General features: G+C 38.7%; 1 protein-coding gene across 1 annotated transcript; it reads right to left on the reverse strand.

Annotated features, from left to right (window-relative positions):
* Nucleotides 1-1,038: 1,038 nt before the first annotated feature.
* radx (RPA1 related single stranded DNA binding protein) lies at nucleotides 1,039-8,882 on the reverse strand. Its single transcript, XM_078265709.1, has 15 exons — nucleotides 7,772-8,882; nucleotides 6,477-6,619; nucleotides 6,171-6,363; nucleotides 5,965-6,073; nucleotides 5,697-5,797; nucleotides 5,463-5,582; nucleotides 5,264-5,359; nucleotides 5,002-5,169; nucleotides 4,343-4,500; nucleotides 4,111-4,262; nucleotides 3,943-3,990; nucleotides 3,754-3,863; nucleotides 3,450-3,686; nucleotides 2,552-2,734; nucleotides 1,039-2,415 (listed from the first exon to the last, which is right to left on the reverse strand). The coding sequence occupies exons 1-15, from the start codon at nucleotides 8,370-8,372 to the stop codon at nucleotides 2,279-2,281; spliced, it is 2,556 nt and encodes an 851-aa protein (XP_078121835.1). The 5' UTR covers nucleotides 8,373-8,882; the 3' UTR covers nucleotides 1,039-2,278.
* Nucleotides 8,883-12,522: the final 3,640 nt, after the last annotated feature.

Below are 12,522 nucleotides of genomic sequence, written 5' to 3' on the forward strand. Positions count from 1 at the left end.
TGATACTGTTTTAAATGTTTCACAACAGATGTGCAATGTATATAGAGGTGTATAATAAGCCATTGTACCATGTAAATTGTATGGAAGTATTTTTTTAAAGAAAATGTCCAAACATTCCTCCAACCGTTGATATCAGCAGTATCTTTTTTTTTTTTTTTTTTTAAGTTTTAGATGTGTCCAGTGGGAATGTGGTGCAGAGTGGTAGTTTTCCCAAACATGATAACAAAACACAGAAACTGTGGAGGAAAGGGTCACATGTTCACCGTGATCATTAAAAAAAATATTAAATGAAGAATTGGAATCCTTATGTTCTCATCAAGCAGAATGTCAGACACTTTAAGAGTTCACATCAGGGTGCAGGAACAGCTGTCCAGCTGTGTGGTCTTTAAAGCATAGTTCAGCCAAAAATGACTGAAGTTAACCTACGAAAAGTCATTTTCCTTTTTTTCCAGTTCAATACGTTTCAGTTTAGCTTTTAAAAGTGCAATTGTATATCATCCAAATCTGTGTTTCAGACAGCTGAGGGAAATCTCAGTCTCCCTTTATGTATTTCTATACATCTACATGTGGTACAGCAGCAGTAAAGTGACAGCCCATATAAGGTCAGCTCAGCCAGGAACTCAGAGCCGCCATAGATGACCAGATTTTTTTTTTTTTACTTTCCTTTATTCCTCAATTTTATTTCGATTACAGAAAGAAATCTAAAAGAATTTTTTTGAAAACTCATAATTATGAACCCTTCAGTCAATCCCAGTGAAATTTCCCCTTGAGGTTGTTTTTCATCATTCAGAGAAGATTTCGCTCCGTTTTTGTCTACGACTCTTAACCAATCATGTTGATATAGATAATGCATTGTGCTCCAGATATGGCTTAAAGCCCTAAATTATTTTGCTTTGTACAAATCACCCTGTCTCCACCACATGTTTGGATGCAAGATGATTTTTATTTATTTTTTTAGGTGTGTATTGCTTCACAGACGTTATTCTAAATAATCCATCTGGAGTTGGTACTGTTTTTTTCTTCGTATTCTCCCCGCACTTTTTATTCTTTAACGCAGAGTGCTTTTCTTCTTCATGGGGTTTTTCATTGAGTGTCATTGTTTTTGATGGCATGTGATTTTAAATCACATTTAACTTTCTGATTTGTAAAATAGTGACTGACACTTTAAATGTAAACATGGGCAGTCAGATCAATGCTTTCTGTATACGATTTGCCTGGACATGAACAAAACAAACCTGGTGCACAGCCATTTCTGCAGTTCAGTGCAGAAACAAATATTGAATATATTGTATAATAGAATGTAAAAAAAGTTTAGACTATATAAATATAAATATATATATATATATATATAGTTGTTTATTTTATATGTCTAATAGATTACATATGTATGTTACATGATTTTAAAAATTAAAGTTATTTTGTAACATAATGAAGTGTCTTATTAGAGGAGGTAAGGCTTTTGTTTGCATTTTAATTTGGTGTTGCACAGTCACTTGTATGGCTTGTTTTCTTTCTGTATTTACCATCAAAATAAGCTTTAAAAACTATCATTGATATTGTTTTAAAAGAAATTAACAAATTAAGTTTACATGCTAAAATATCTTGATATTAATTATGTTATATTGAATTATTTATAAATCAACCTGGATATTGTGAAATATTTGAAAATAAATATTTTTAAACATATGTATTGTTATTCTGAACAAACTGTTCTGAGCAAAGATGATTTATGTACGAGACTGTGTGTTCTTAATGCAAAAAGCTGATTTTCACAATCGAAAGCCAGGCAGAGGGAAGCCCAGATGTGCCGCTGTCACACCTCCCTGGGATATGATTTTCACAGTGAGTCATTTGATGGCAGCCATCCAAAATACCAATTTGTTTCTCAAAATTCTACAGTGATGATTTCCTGGTTAGGAGTTCAAACTTGCAGTGTGTAGTAAGCAGACATCTTATTTGCAGCCAAAGCAGCAGCATCAGTCAGTCACAGTAAATACACAGTTGAATTCTGATGGTGATACAAATTTGCAATCTTCTGTATTTCAGTATTTTAATCGATGGTATTAACATTTTCCTCTCTTTGAAAGCATTATTTAAAGAACTATGTGACATTTACTGTACATGTGTAGCAGGTTATCAGAGAAAGTATCAAATTGAGCTTAGGTCTAAAACCTTCGCTCTTATTATCCAAAATAACTCTGGAATGACATGATTAATGTATGCTGATAATAATTACAGGATATTCTCACAGAGCTGAACACTTGCTCTTCTGTACCTCCTAGCCGAGAGAAACCTCTGTCACTCTGTACACCTTGCTGATCACGACTTCCATCTCGTCTCCACCCAGATGGCAAAGGTCCAAGATGCACACGACATGTGTGTCCTCCAGCTCACTGGCAGTCACCAAGACCTCCTCTGCAAGACAAACATTTCCGCTGTCACAGTGATTTTTTTTTTATTTGATGCTATGGATTAGTGATAAAAGACCTCCCAAAGCATGTGTCAAGGCCAAACTGAATGGGGTCCTCCCCTCCACCAGTGTGGTGGCTACCTGGCTCGGGAAGTGTTGATTCGCTGTGGCTGGCGGTGTCACTGAGCGGACAGAGGAAGCCTGACGAAAGGCAGGACAGCATCGTGTTGCCATGGGGATCCTGAGGAAGGCCCACAGCCCGGGGCTCGTCTGAGCTCACGACAGGCAAATATGCAGCATCGACGGCTATCTGCTTGTTTATGCCTGTCAGAAAGACAAAACAAAGAAGATTGGCAAACAGATTTTGACAGTCGTCATCGTCATCAATCTTTGTAGCATAAAAACATAAGTCATATTTAAAAGAGTTAGGTCATTTTGGTCATCTTTTAGGATGTTGGTTTTCAGCCCTAACTGCAGGCAGTTAGTTAGTTAGTTAGTCTGGAGGCAGACCACAGGAATGTAGTGCTATATTCAGAAGGTAACAGACAAAAGTGTTACGTTTGTAAATGCTGCTGTTCGAAGACAACGCCATGTTTAACTACACAACTTGGTGAAAACTGAATAGAAGACAGAAAAAAAGTTTAATGAAGTAGATCCACCTTAATAATACATAGTTCTATGAATTTTGGTGTTTTCTAAATGTGACTCAGACCTCTGAGTGTGCAACTTCCACTGAAATCAGGTCTCAACCTCAAAAGGGACTCATTGATGACGTAAACAGTAAAAACATAAAGGTCAGTTAGCCAGGTCTACACCTATTCAGGACCAACCGAATTAGACAGCATTGTTTGTCCATTTGAGAGAGCTATTCATAAAGAAAGAGGAAACCAAGGCCTACATCCCCTGAATAAGTCAGACAGATTATTATTTAAGGAACAAGAGGATGTTCACACTGCCCACAGGATGGACAACAGAGGCTGAAATGCTGAAATTAACTTGTGCATCACAGATCAGAGTAATTCTTACAATACAACTTTACCTAATATTGTTACTTGGTAGTATCCTGGACAAACCACAGGAGGGATGGTGTCGGCGCTTTGCTCTGGTGTCCATCGCGTTGGCTGAAGGTTACTCTGCTGCAAGAGGACGTTCTTTTCGTCAAAAGTGAACCTCCGAGACACGCTGTCCGGGTACAGACCGCCTTGACACAGATGTTCAGACACTTCTTGCTGTTGGTTCAGCCAACTGCTGCTTTCCCAAGATATTACATCAGAGTCTGGTGGAAACAAACACATTAGTGGGATAAGGGGCACCAGAGTGAAGCTGTAGCTCAAGTAACGCACCTTGATTTAGATTTTGCAGTTGTCGGAGGCATTCCGCATCCTGAGCCTCCTCAGATCCAGAGTCACTCTCTTCTTCCTGCTCTTGTCCTTCCTCTGCATCGTTATGTCTCCTGTAGGAGCAGAAACAAATGAGCTCAGAATGATCGAAGTGGAAGTACTGATGAATACTACCAACTCGATCTTCAGTACCTTTTTGCTGACACGCTACCAAGATTCAAGGAGGACTCCATGGCTATTCTGGAAAACGTAGATATTTTTCATTTCATTACTGGATTAAAACTCTCCTGTATATGTGCTCCTTCCTAGCTAAAAAACGTACAATGTTATTGATTCACTACAAAGCTCACAAATCGGTACCTCGATTGAATTCTTCTTTTCCTTCCGCTTGCTGGGATTTTCTCAGCAGAAGCAGATGTTAAACTGGCCGCCAAAGTCTGCTCAGCTGTTGACGGATGATTGTGTGCGCTTGGTACAGCTTGTTTACACGCATCAGTAGAAACATCTGGAAGCTGCAGGAAAATCAGTTGACTTATTTTATGTTTTAATGGTCACTACTCTTGGGAAGATGCTTTGAAATAAGGTATATTACCTCTTTCTCTTGTGTTCTTCGAGACTCTGTGGTCTTTGGCTCTTTCATGTACCGCACTGCCGTGATCTGTCCTTGAATTGCAACTTTTTTGTGTTCCCTATATTGCAGGGTCTCAAACTCCTTCTTCAAGTCAGCCGCAGCAACCAGAGGAGCTTGAACTAAAGATTGGATAGAAAAGGTTTTAAAATAACAATAGTTCGTGGGATGCAAGATTTTAGATGAAGGGTATACTGTACTCTTCTTCTTATACTGATATGTAAATTGCCTTCTTGTGGGCAGCTTGAAAAAAAATAGCTTTTGAAAATTCAAATAACATGTATAAAGATTAACTCCCTGCAACCTAGCATTAGGACACAGATAGAGCAGGTGTACAGTGAAAATGATTTATCTGGACCGTACCCTGCGCTCTCTTGTGGCAGAACTGCAGGAAAATGCTGACCCAGATTTTATTTGATTCCTGCCACCCACAAGAGGATCAAGTTCAGTACTGAAGTTCATAATTTCCAGCCCTGAAATGATTCAAATTAAACTGGACTTTTATTCGGAGGCTAATCAATGCATTCTGAAATAAAACACTGGTAGGCCAAAAAACCCAAAGCATGTTCTAAATACTAGAACTTTAAAAAATAAATAAAACCATTTTGTGTTTTTCCCTTCACCTGAGGCATCTGCCATTGACTGGGTAAATGTCTGTGGGGGAGGAGGGTAGCAATAATAACCACCAACAGCTGTCTTTTGGAGGACAACGTTGTCCTTCAGAGTTTTGGTCCACTGGATGAAGCTCTTCACTCTGGGGTCACTCACATATGGCTGACCTTTGTGGTAGCCTAATGTGGACACAAGATAATACAGTGACCAATACCGTCACCACATGCACTGCATGTACTTCATCAGGTACTCTATTGTTACAGCTGTGCTGACCTGTGATGAACGTCTCTGTCTCGCAGCTGCTTGTGAGGTAGGGCAACGAGCCTTCCACTTGACAAACTCTCATCTGAGTGCACACCAGGTAGGTCACTGTGGAAGAGAGGATGAGGAACAAAACTAAGTGACTGACAAACTGAGTGAAAAATGCTTACAAATGTGGCAGGGGAGCCATCAGATAGGACAGTTGACTTACTTGGGCATATACGACTGAAGACTTCTGGTTGGGAAGAGGAAAAAACCTCCAGGATAAAAGGACGGTCAGATGTTCCATCCACCGCGTGGATCCAGCGATACGTCCAGTATTTTTCTGGACCTAAAAGGCGAACATATCACAAATAACTGAATTCAATTTTACAAGGAAATTCAGCAGCTTTACTTTAGTTAAAAACAATTTTACTCCAGTTTATGGAATAGGAACATTTCTTACCCATGTTCCCTTTACTCTTGACTCTTTCAATACGACCAACAAATGTCACCAAACCAATGACATCACATGCAGAGTTGTTGGATACATTTTCCAACTCTGAGCTGTTAGATACACACATAACAAAGCAGTTTCTTTTAACAAAACTGAAATCAGTTAGAATGTGTTTTGTATTTGTAGAAACCAAAGCAGTAACTAATAGCATAGCGCGCTCACCTCAAGAACTAGATGAAGATAGGCAAATGTGAAACTTTGGATGCCAATTCATTACCTGGTGGTGAACTGGTAGGAAACCTCAGGCAATCCCCACTGAGGCAGTACACTCTTTGGTGAAACCACAGTGATGACTGAAGTAGGGTTGCGAGGGTTCAGGCAGATTTCTTTGAAAAATACATAATGAAGATATTACATTTAAGCTAAGGGTATACTGTGGTTCCCCAGCGCTTTCAGGCAACCCAAATATAAGTCTTTACATACCTACAGAGTTAAAGGTCTTCATTCTGTGATGGTCCATTTGCGGGTGTGAGCGGTTTGAATAACTCTGCTTCAAGGTGTAATTTTGGATGTACAACACAGTGCCTACGTTCAGTCTCTGGTAAAACTCTGGACAAAGTTCGTTCCAAAGCACAAGGGACATTGTCCCACTCTGGTCAGCAACTTCAAAGTATGCCTGAAATATGGCAAAAACATGAGGTGAAAAACAAGAAGACTACACTCTGTCACAACACATGAATGTGAGATCTTGTTACCGAGTCTCCAAATTCTTGGGACGTTCAAACTCACCTGGTAGGGGTAATCAATCTTAAGCCCAAACTTCCCATAATACCGTAATCTGGATTTGTGTAGTATCCTCACTAGGAGAGGGAGAGGTGTCCATGTCTTTCTAAAGCATGACTCCAGACTACAAAGAAGAGTAATCTTGGACACTGTTGGAAAAAAAAAAAAGACATTGCAGACAACACATCTTTAGGATTTTCTCTGCAATTTAGTGGCCAAAGGTCATGCAACTGGATAGCACATATATTAAAGTCAACAACTGTGTTCATGTACAGTTTAGACTGTTATGCACATGCAAATAGTCCATGTGGAAGATAAATATGTATATTAATATTACCATATGGGTTTTCTGATGCAAGACATGTCTAGAAAATACAGCTTAAAACTTAATAGCTATATTAGTTCACATTATTTTCTAAACATATTCGATGGTTATAGCTGAGTGAAGTGAACAATAATGTCTCTGGCTTGCTTGGTCATCAGAATTGTGCTGAAATGATTAGTCAAGTGGTCCATCGACAGAAAATGACAACAGGCAACAATGAAGTCACTTATCCAGCAAAAAAAACAAGTTTTACATCATTCTATAAATGTATTGAGTTTTTGTGACTGTTGATCGGACAAAGCAAGCAGTTTGAAGACATCACCCGGAGTGTGTTCTGAGAAACTGTGATGGGTATTTTTCACTATTTTGTGAGGCTAAGTTTTGTTGCGAGGGGAAATAAGTGGAAAAAAATTATCAAGAAATGTATGAAAATAATTGTTAGTTGCAGCTATGCATTATATCCACCTTATTAAATTCACTAAATCGTCTTGTGGGTACACTGGACTAATATTCTGATTGTCCCAATTGCCACAATATTATAGGTAGCCTATTGGGTCAGTATTGTGCTATTTGGCGTGATCGGTTTCATCCAGCCACGCAGCTGAAGAGCCAAGTAAGTAAACTTTACTTATCAAGCACCTTTCAAACCTATGGTAACAAGGTGCTGGCTGTGCAGTCAGCCAAGTAGTAAAGTCCACCTGTGGTGGAAATGTAAGCCATGGAATAAGTTGCCTCTACATATTAGGCTGGCCCCAACACTGCCTGTTTTAAAAACGTTTTTTATTCGGAGGCTTTTAACACACTAGAATAGATGCCTTTCTATATTATTGTAATTTTGTTTTAAAACTGTTGTCTTTTTTTCTGATTGTACAGCACTTTGGTCAACTGTTGTCGTTTTTAAATGTACTTTATAAATACATTTGGATTGGATGTAAATAGATCAGTGCGTGACAGGGGGATCATCAGAGTATCTCACCGTCCAGTACTGTGTCAGACGAGGGAAACCCCGAGGTCCAGATGTCTCCCTCTGGGTCTTCGTTGTTCCACAGAGACAGGTAATGTTTGCGGCTCACCTGAAGGGGAACATCACTTTGAAGCACCACACTCCTCTCCATGCCATGCTTGACCAGCATGGGCAGTGAACTGACATCCTTTATACGGGGCAGGAAAGCAGACCTCTCTACACCACATCTGAGCTTTTCAATGCAAATGTAACCGTGTCCCAGTCTCCTCTCGTTGTAAACAAAAGAGCACTGCGTGATGGTGATGTCAGTCCCAGTCCTCAGGGTGTTTGTGTGCACCAAGTGATTTAAACTAGGGTGAACAAAGCATTTGGCTCGCCAGACTCCGTCAGTGACGGTAACGTCGTAGCTATAGCTGTAGAGCTGCTGCCCCTCGGTTTGCTCAGATAAGTACCGCTGAAGTGCAATTACAGCAACAGGAGCCGCCGCCTCCTCCTCCTCCTCAGTGTTTACTTTCAGACACTGTATGGAGGATAACCGTTCCAACGTCCTCTGGAGGAAAGACGCTTGAGAAAGACCAGTGACCACCGAAGAACAGGACGAGTTATCCTCCATTATGGACAGGTAACCTTACGTCAACTAGTTAGTTAACTGTTAACCTGTCAGATAGCCGGTAACGTTAACGGTATGTCGCTGCTGTCATCAACTGATCTCATGTTAGCTTATTGGCTAACTTCTTCCTGCCAGTATTAGCAGCAATGTCATAACGTTACACGCGTTTAGGTTTAAACGTAACGCTGCGCAGATAAACTAGCGGTATGTGAATGAGTAGACTTATCTTAATACAGCTGGTTTAATATAGCTACAAGACTTACTAACATTTCTCGGTGAGGGACACCTCGCCAACGACTTTAACGTTATCACTGGTTGACGTTACAAACAACAACGCGGGTGCTGCTTGATTGCGTCACTATACACCAAAAAGTGCGCAAGTTAACATACGGTACTTGATTCATACGCCTAGAGTTACCTTGCCTTATACTTTAGTCTGACTTAAAAACTATCCGGTTAATGCATAAACGGTACGTCTATGGGATAATGTAAACAGGAAACTCCTATTTTGAAATGTCGCGCTGAGCTGGAGCTGACGTCATTAACGCGACGAATGGGCGAGTGGATTGTAAATTTAAATTAAAAAAAAGATTGTCTGATCGATATATAATAATCCGGTACAATCAGAGACGGTTTAGTTATAGAGAATCTTTGGTATAATCATATATTCATAATAAGACACACTGTCATAAAATGTCAACTTTTCAAACAGGATATCACAAAATGGAATTAGTACATTTTTAGGATAGGCTATGTGTTAAAAGCATTCATGCTTCCTCCCCAAACGAAGATTCCTCTTGATTGTGGTGTCCCTATTACATTTCTTCTCACTAAATGTGATGGGTGAATTACCAAGTAATTTGCTGAGCATATCATACTTCCCAGGGAATACATTGTGTGATTGTTACCTTTCCTTTAGCGCCACCTTCAGGCCAACATAGAAACCCCATTCTCCCACATTTCCCTAACATGCATTTCTCTCTCCTCTTCATCCAGGACATCGTCCAGAGGCGATGTGCATGCAGAGGCTCTTCGTACTTCCATCCTGAATGACTCCTCCCACAGACTGTTTGCCCCTCTGCAATTAAGCAGATGATTTCACATCATCAGGATCAGCTTTGCGAGGTTCTGCAACAGCTTCATTCCCCAAGCTGTCAGACTCCTTGGCACTCTGCTGCCACCCACCACGTAAACACCTCACCCCCACACTGAAAAGATACATTCTTCACGACTACTTTTACTTTTCACAATGACCTACATTTTACTTTAATACTGCTGCACTTTTACAGATGAAACATTTGAAATGCAGGACTACTTTTAATGGATGATATTTTTTTTTACATTATGGAGTTAATACTTTTATGTTCTTCAACATCTAGTATTCTGTAATTTAACTATTATATGCAAATGTTTAGTAAATGCAAACTATTTACATGCAAAACTCAAATGTTTGTGTTTTTGTTTATTAATACAATATACCTTTCAAAATATTACAGCAGGTGTTCTTGATGACAGCTGGAGGAGCAGTAACATCAAATAGACATAGACAGTAGAATAAAGTGAATTTAATTGCTACAATAAATCTATATTCAGTGTTAAATAACAACAAAGTAGCGCTGGTAAAGCCATGTTTAAGTGTTATTCAGTGTATACAGTATTCAATGTTAGTCAGTGTATATTCATACCTTTTTATTGTCACTCGTATACATTACAAAATACACAAAAATGCATTGCACAAATTATATTTAAAAAAACTACTTAAATTACTTATTGTTTATTACTGTTTAACAGTTTATTACTGTTTAAGTTTAATGTTAACTAGCATTTTAGTTAGCAATAATTAGCCTGTGCCCATGTTATCGCCTTGCATATACCTACGCTCTCCATCTCTGCAAGATTGGGAATGATTGAGATTTCTCTTGGCACAGCTACCAGAAGACTTACAACTTTCAGACAGGTTGCTCACGTCACATTTACGTCGTCTCTCTCAGTTGGAGGCTGCGCAGTAACGCTCATCGCTCACCGGAAAAGTGCATCTAATGGCCTTGAACTGGTCTACGTCCAGAGCAACGGGATCTGTTGGTCTATTCTATATACAGTCTATGCTTAATACATCTATGGTTGTGAGGAGAAGCTTACCCCCTTGGAAAAAATGAGACAGAAGCGTTTGATGAGGTCGCTCTCTGCAGCATGACTAGGAGCCAGCAGTCCGTGGGTAAAGGCTTACTGCTCCCTACTGGTCAGGACAGGATCCAACACTGATCCACTTCAAACAGACAAAGATAATACTACTCCCAAAAACAAAATTAATTTGACAATTAAAAAATATAAACAACAATGTGACTCGCCTACATTCTGTGTAGTTCTTCCAAGGACAAAATATACTCTCCCCTAAATATTAGTTTACAGCAACACATGTATTACACAGCAGCCCAGTTATGTTTTCCAAGGCAGATCTGAGTTTCTGTTTCAGGAGACAGAGATTCCTGTCAGTGCATGCAGTGTGCACATTTTGGAGTGGACAATTATGTCTGTGGGCTACATGTTGTACAAACATGAGTCTTTTTTATTTTTTTAATATCTACTGTAAATACAGTGTGTAGTTTGGCTGCTTATCCTATATGATGCATAAAGTGCATGGACTGCTCGTAATAATCCTGCTGACATCACAGAATTAATTTGATTTTTTTTTTCTGAAGTCATGAGATGTTTGATAGAGTTCAGGAAACATCTCGAGGACGGTCCCTTTACTCCAAATAATCGGACTCTATCAATCTATCAACTCACCTATGTGTAGAAAATGCACAGAGGGTCAAAATACCGTTAAATCCTGCAGTCTTTTAAATCTGTTATCAGTCAAGCATGAAAATAGGCAAAATTAGAGATGCATTTCACTTACACTGTTTTATAACATACGTGTTTAATCAATAAATAAAGGACTTTATACATTCTAACAACACTTTGGGATGTCGGTAATGGTAAGAATCAACCTTCAATTTAAATGTGGCAGTTGTGTCACTTTTGACACAGTGAACCTCATGGCTGACAAATGAAAGGTTTTTGTTGAATAATAAGACTGCCATTCTGTCAGATAGTATGCAATCATCTCAGTTCAAACAATGTTCATACTGCTAATGCCTTAACGCATACTAAAAGGTTGTAGACTCAACAGATCTGAAACCTGCACAAATTAATTCTTTGGCCACTTGGGGGCAGCTCAAATCAGAGTGTATCACTAACACATACAGTTCATATGGTATATTGATATATAACAGTATCTGTTAGAGGGACACGAGAAAGGACCAAATGTGTTTTAAATTAAAAACACTTTTCCAGCTTTTAATGCAATTCATTTGAATTACTTTTTACAGTTTGATCTCACTCTGCTCTAACTATGTTGACTGCTGATTCATAGTAAACAGTCATCAGTGTAGTTGAATTTTTAATACTTTGAGTATAACCTTTTCCCCCCTAAGGTTTTAGGTTTGTAATGGGTAAATAGATGAATACTGTTAAACAAATATAATGGCTACTGAGTTGCATTAATATTAAGTTTGTACTGTATTTCTACAACAGTGTATATATGCAGTGGCACTCACCCATGCTAAAGACTAAAAAGAGGAATAAAAAAATCATCTTTTGGAAATTGATCTTAAAAAAAATGAGGTATAATCCAACCCCTATGTTAAATTCCCATAGAGGCAGGCAGAGTTTTATTTTTAAAGGCCAGTTATTTCATGGATCCAGGATACTATGCATCCTGATAAAGTTCCCTTGACCTTTGGAATTAAAATAGCCTCACATCATCACATACCCTTCACCATACCTAGAGACTGGCATGGTTTTATTTCAGTTAGCCTAATAGCTGGTTTGATTTGCATTGAGAGATGATTTATGATATTGTTTATGCCTCTTTTTAGTCAACTTTAGCATGGGTTCATAAACTTATGAGTGCCACTGTGTGTGTGAATATGTATGTATATATATATATATATATATATATATATATTTCTACATCACAGTAATCTGATCAACGACTGACTGTGACTGTAAATTCAATTGAATTTACTATCAAAATCTGACAGTAACTTGCTGTGAAAGTAATGCAACGAAATATTTTACAGTAAAACAGCACAAAACACAACAATGATAA

Source organism: Sander vitreus, chromosome 13 (assembly GCF_031162955.1).
Source record: "Sander vitreus isolate 19-12246 chromosome 13, sanVit1, whole genome shotgun sequence".
NCBI classification, from domain to species: Eukaryota; Metazoa; Chordata; class Actinopteri; order Perciformes; family Percidae; genus Sander; species Sander vitreus.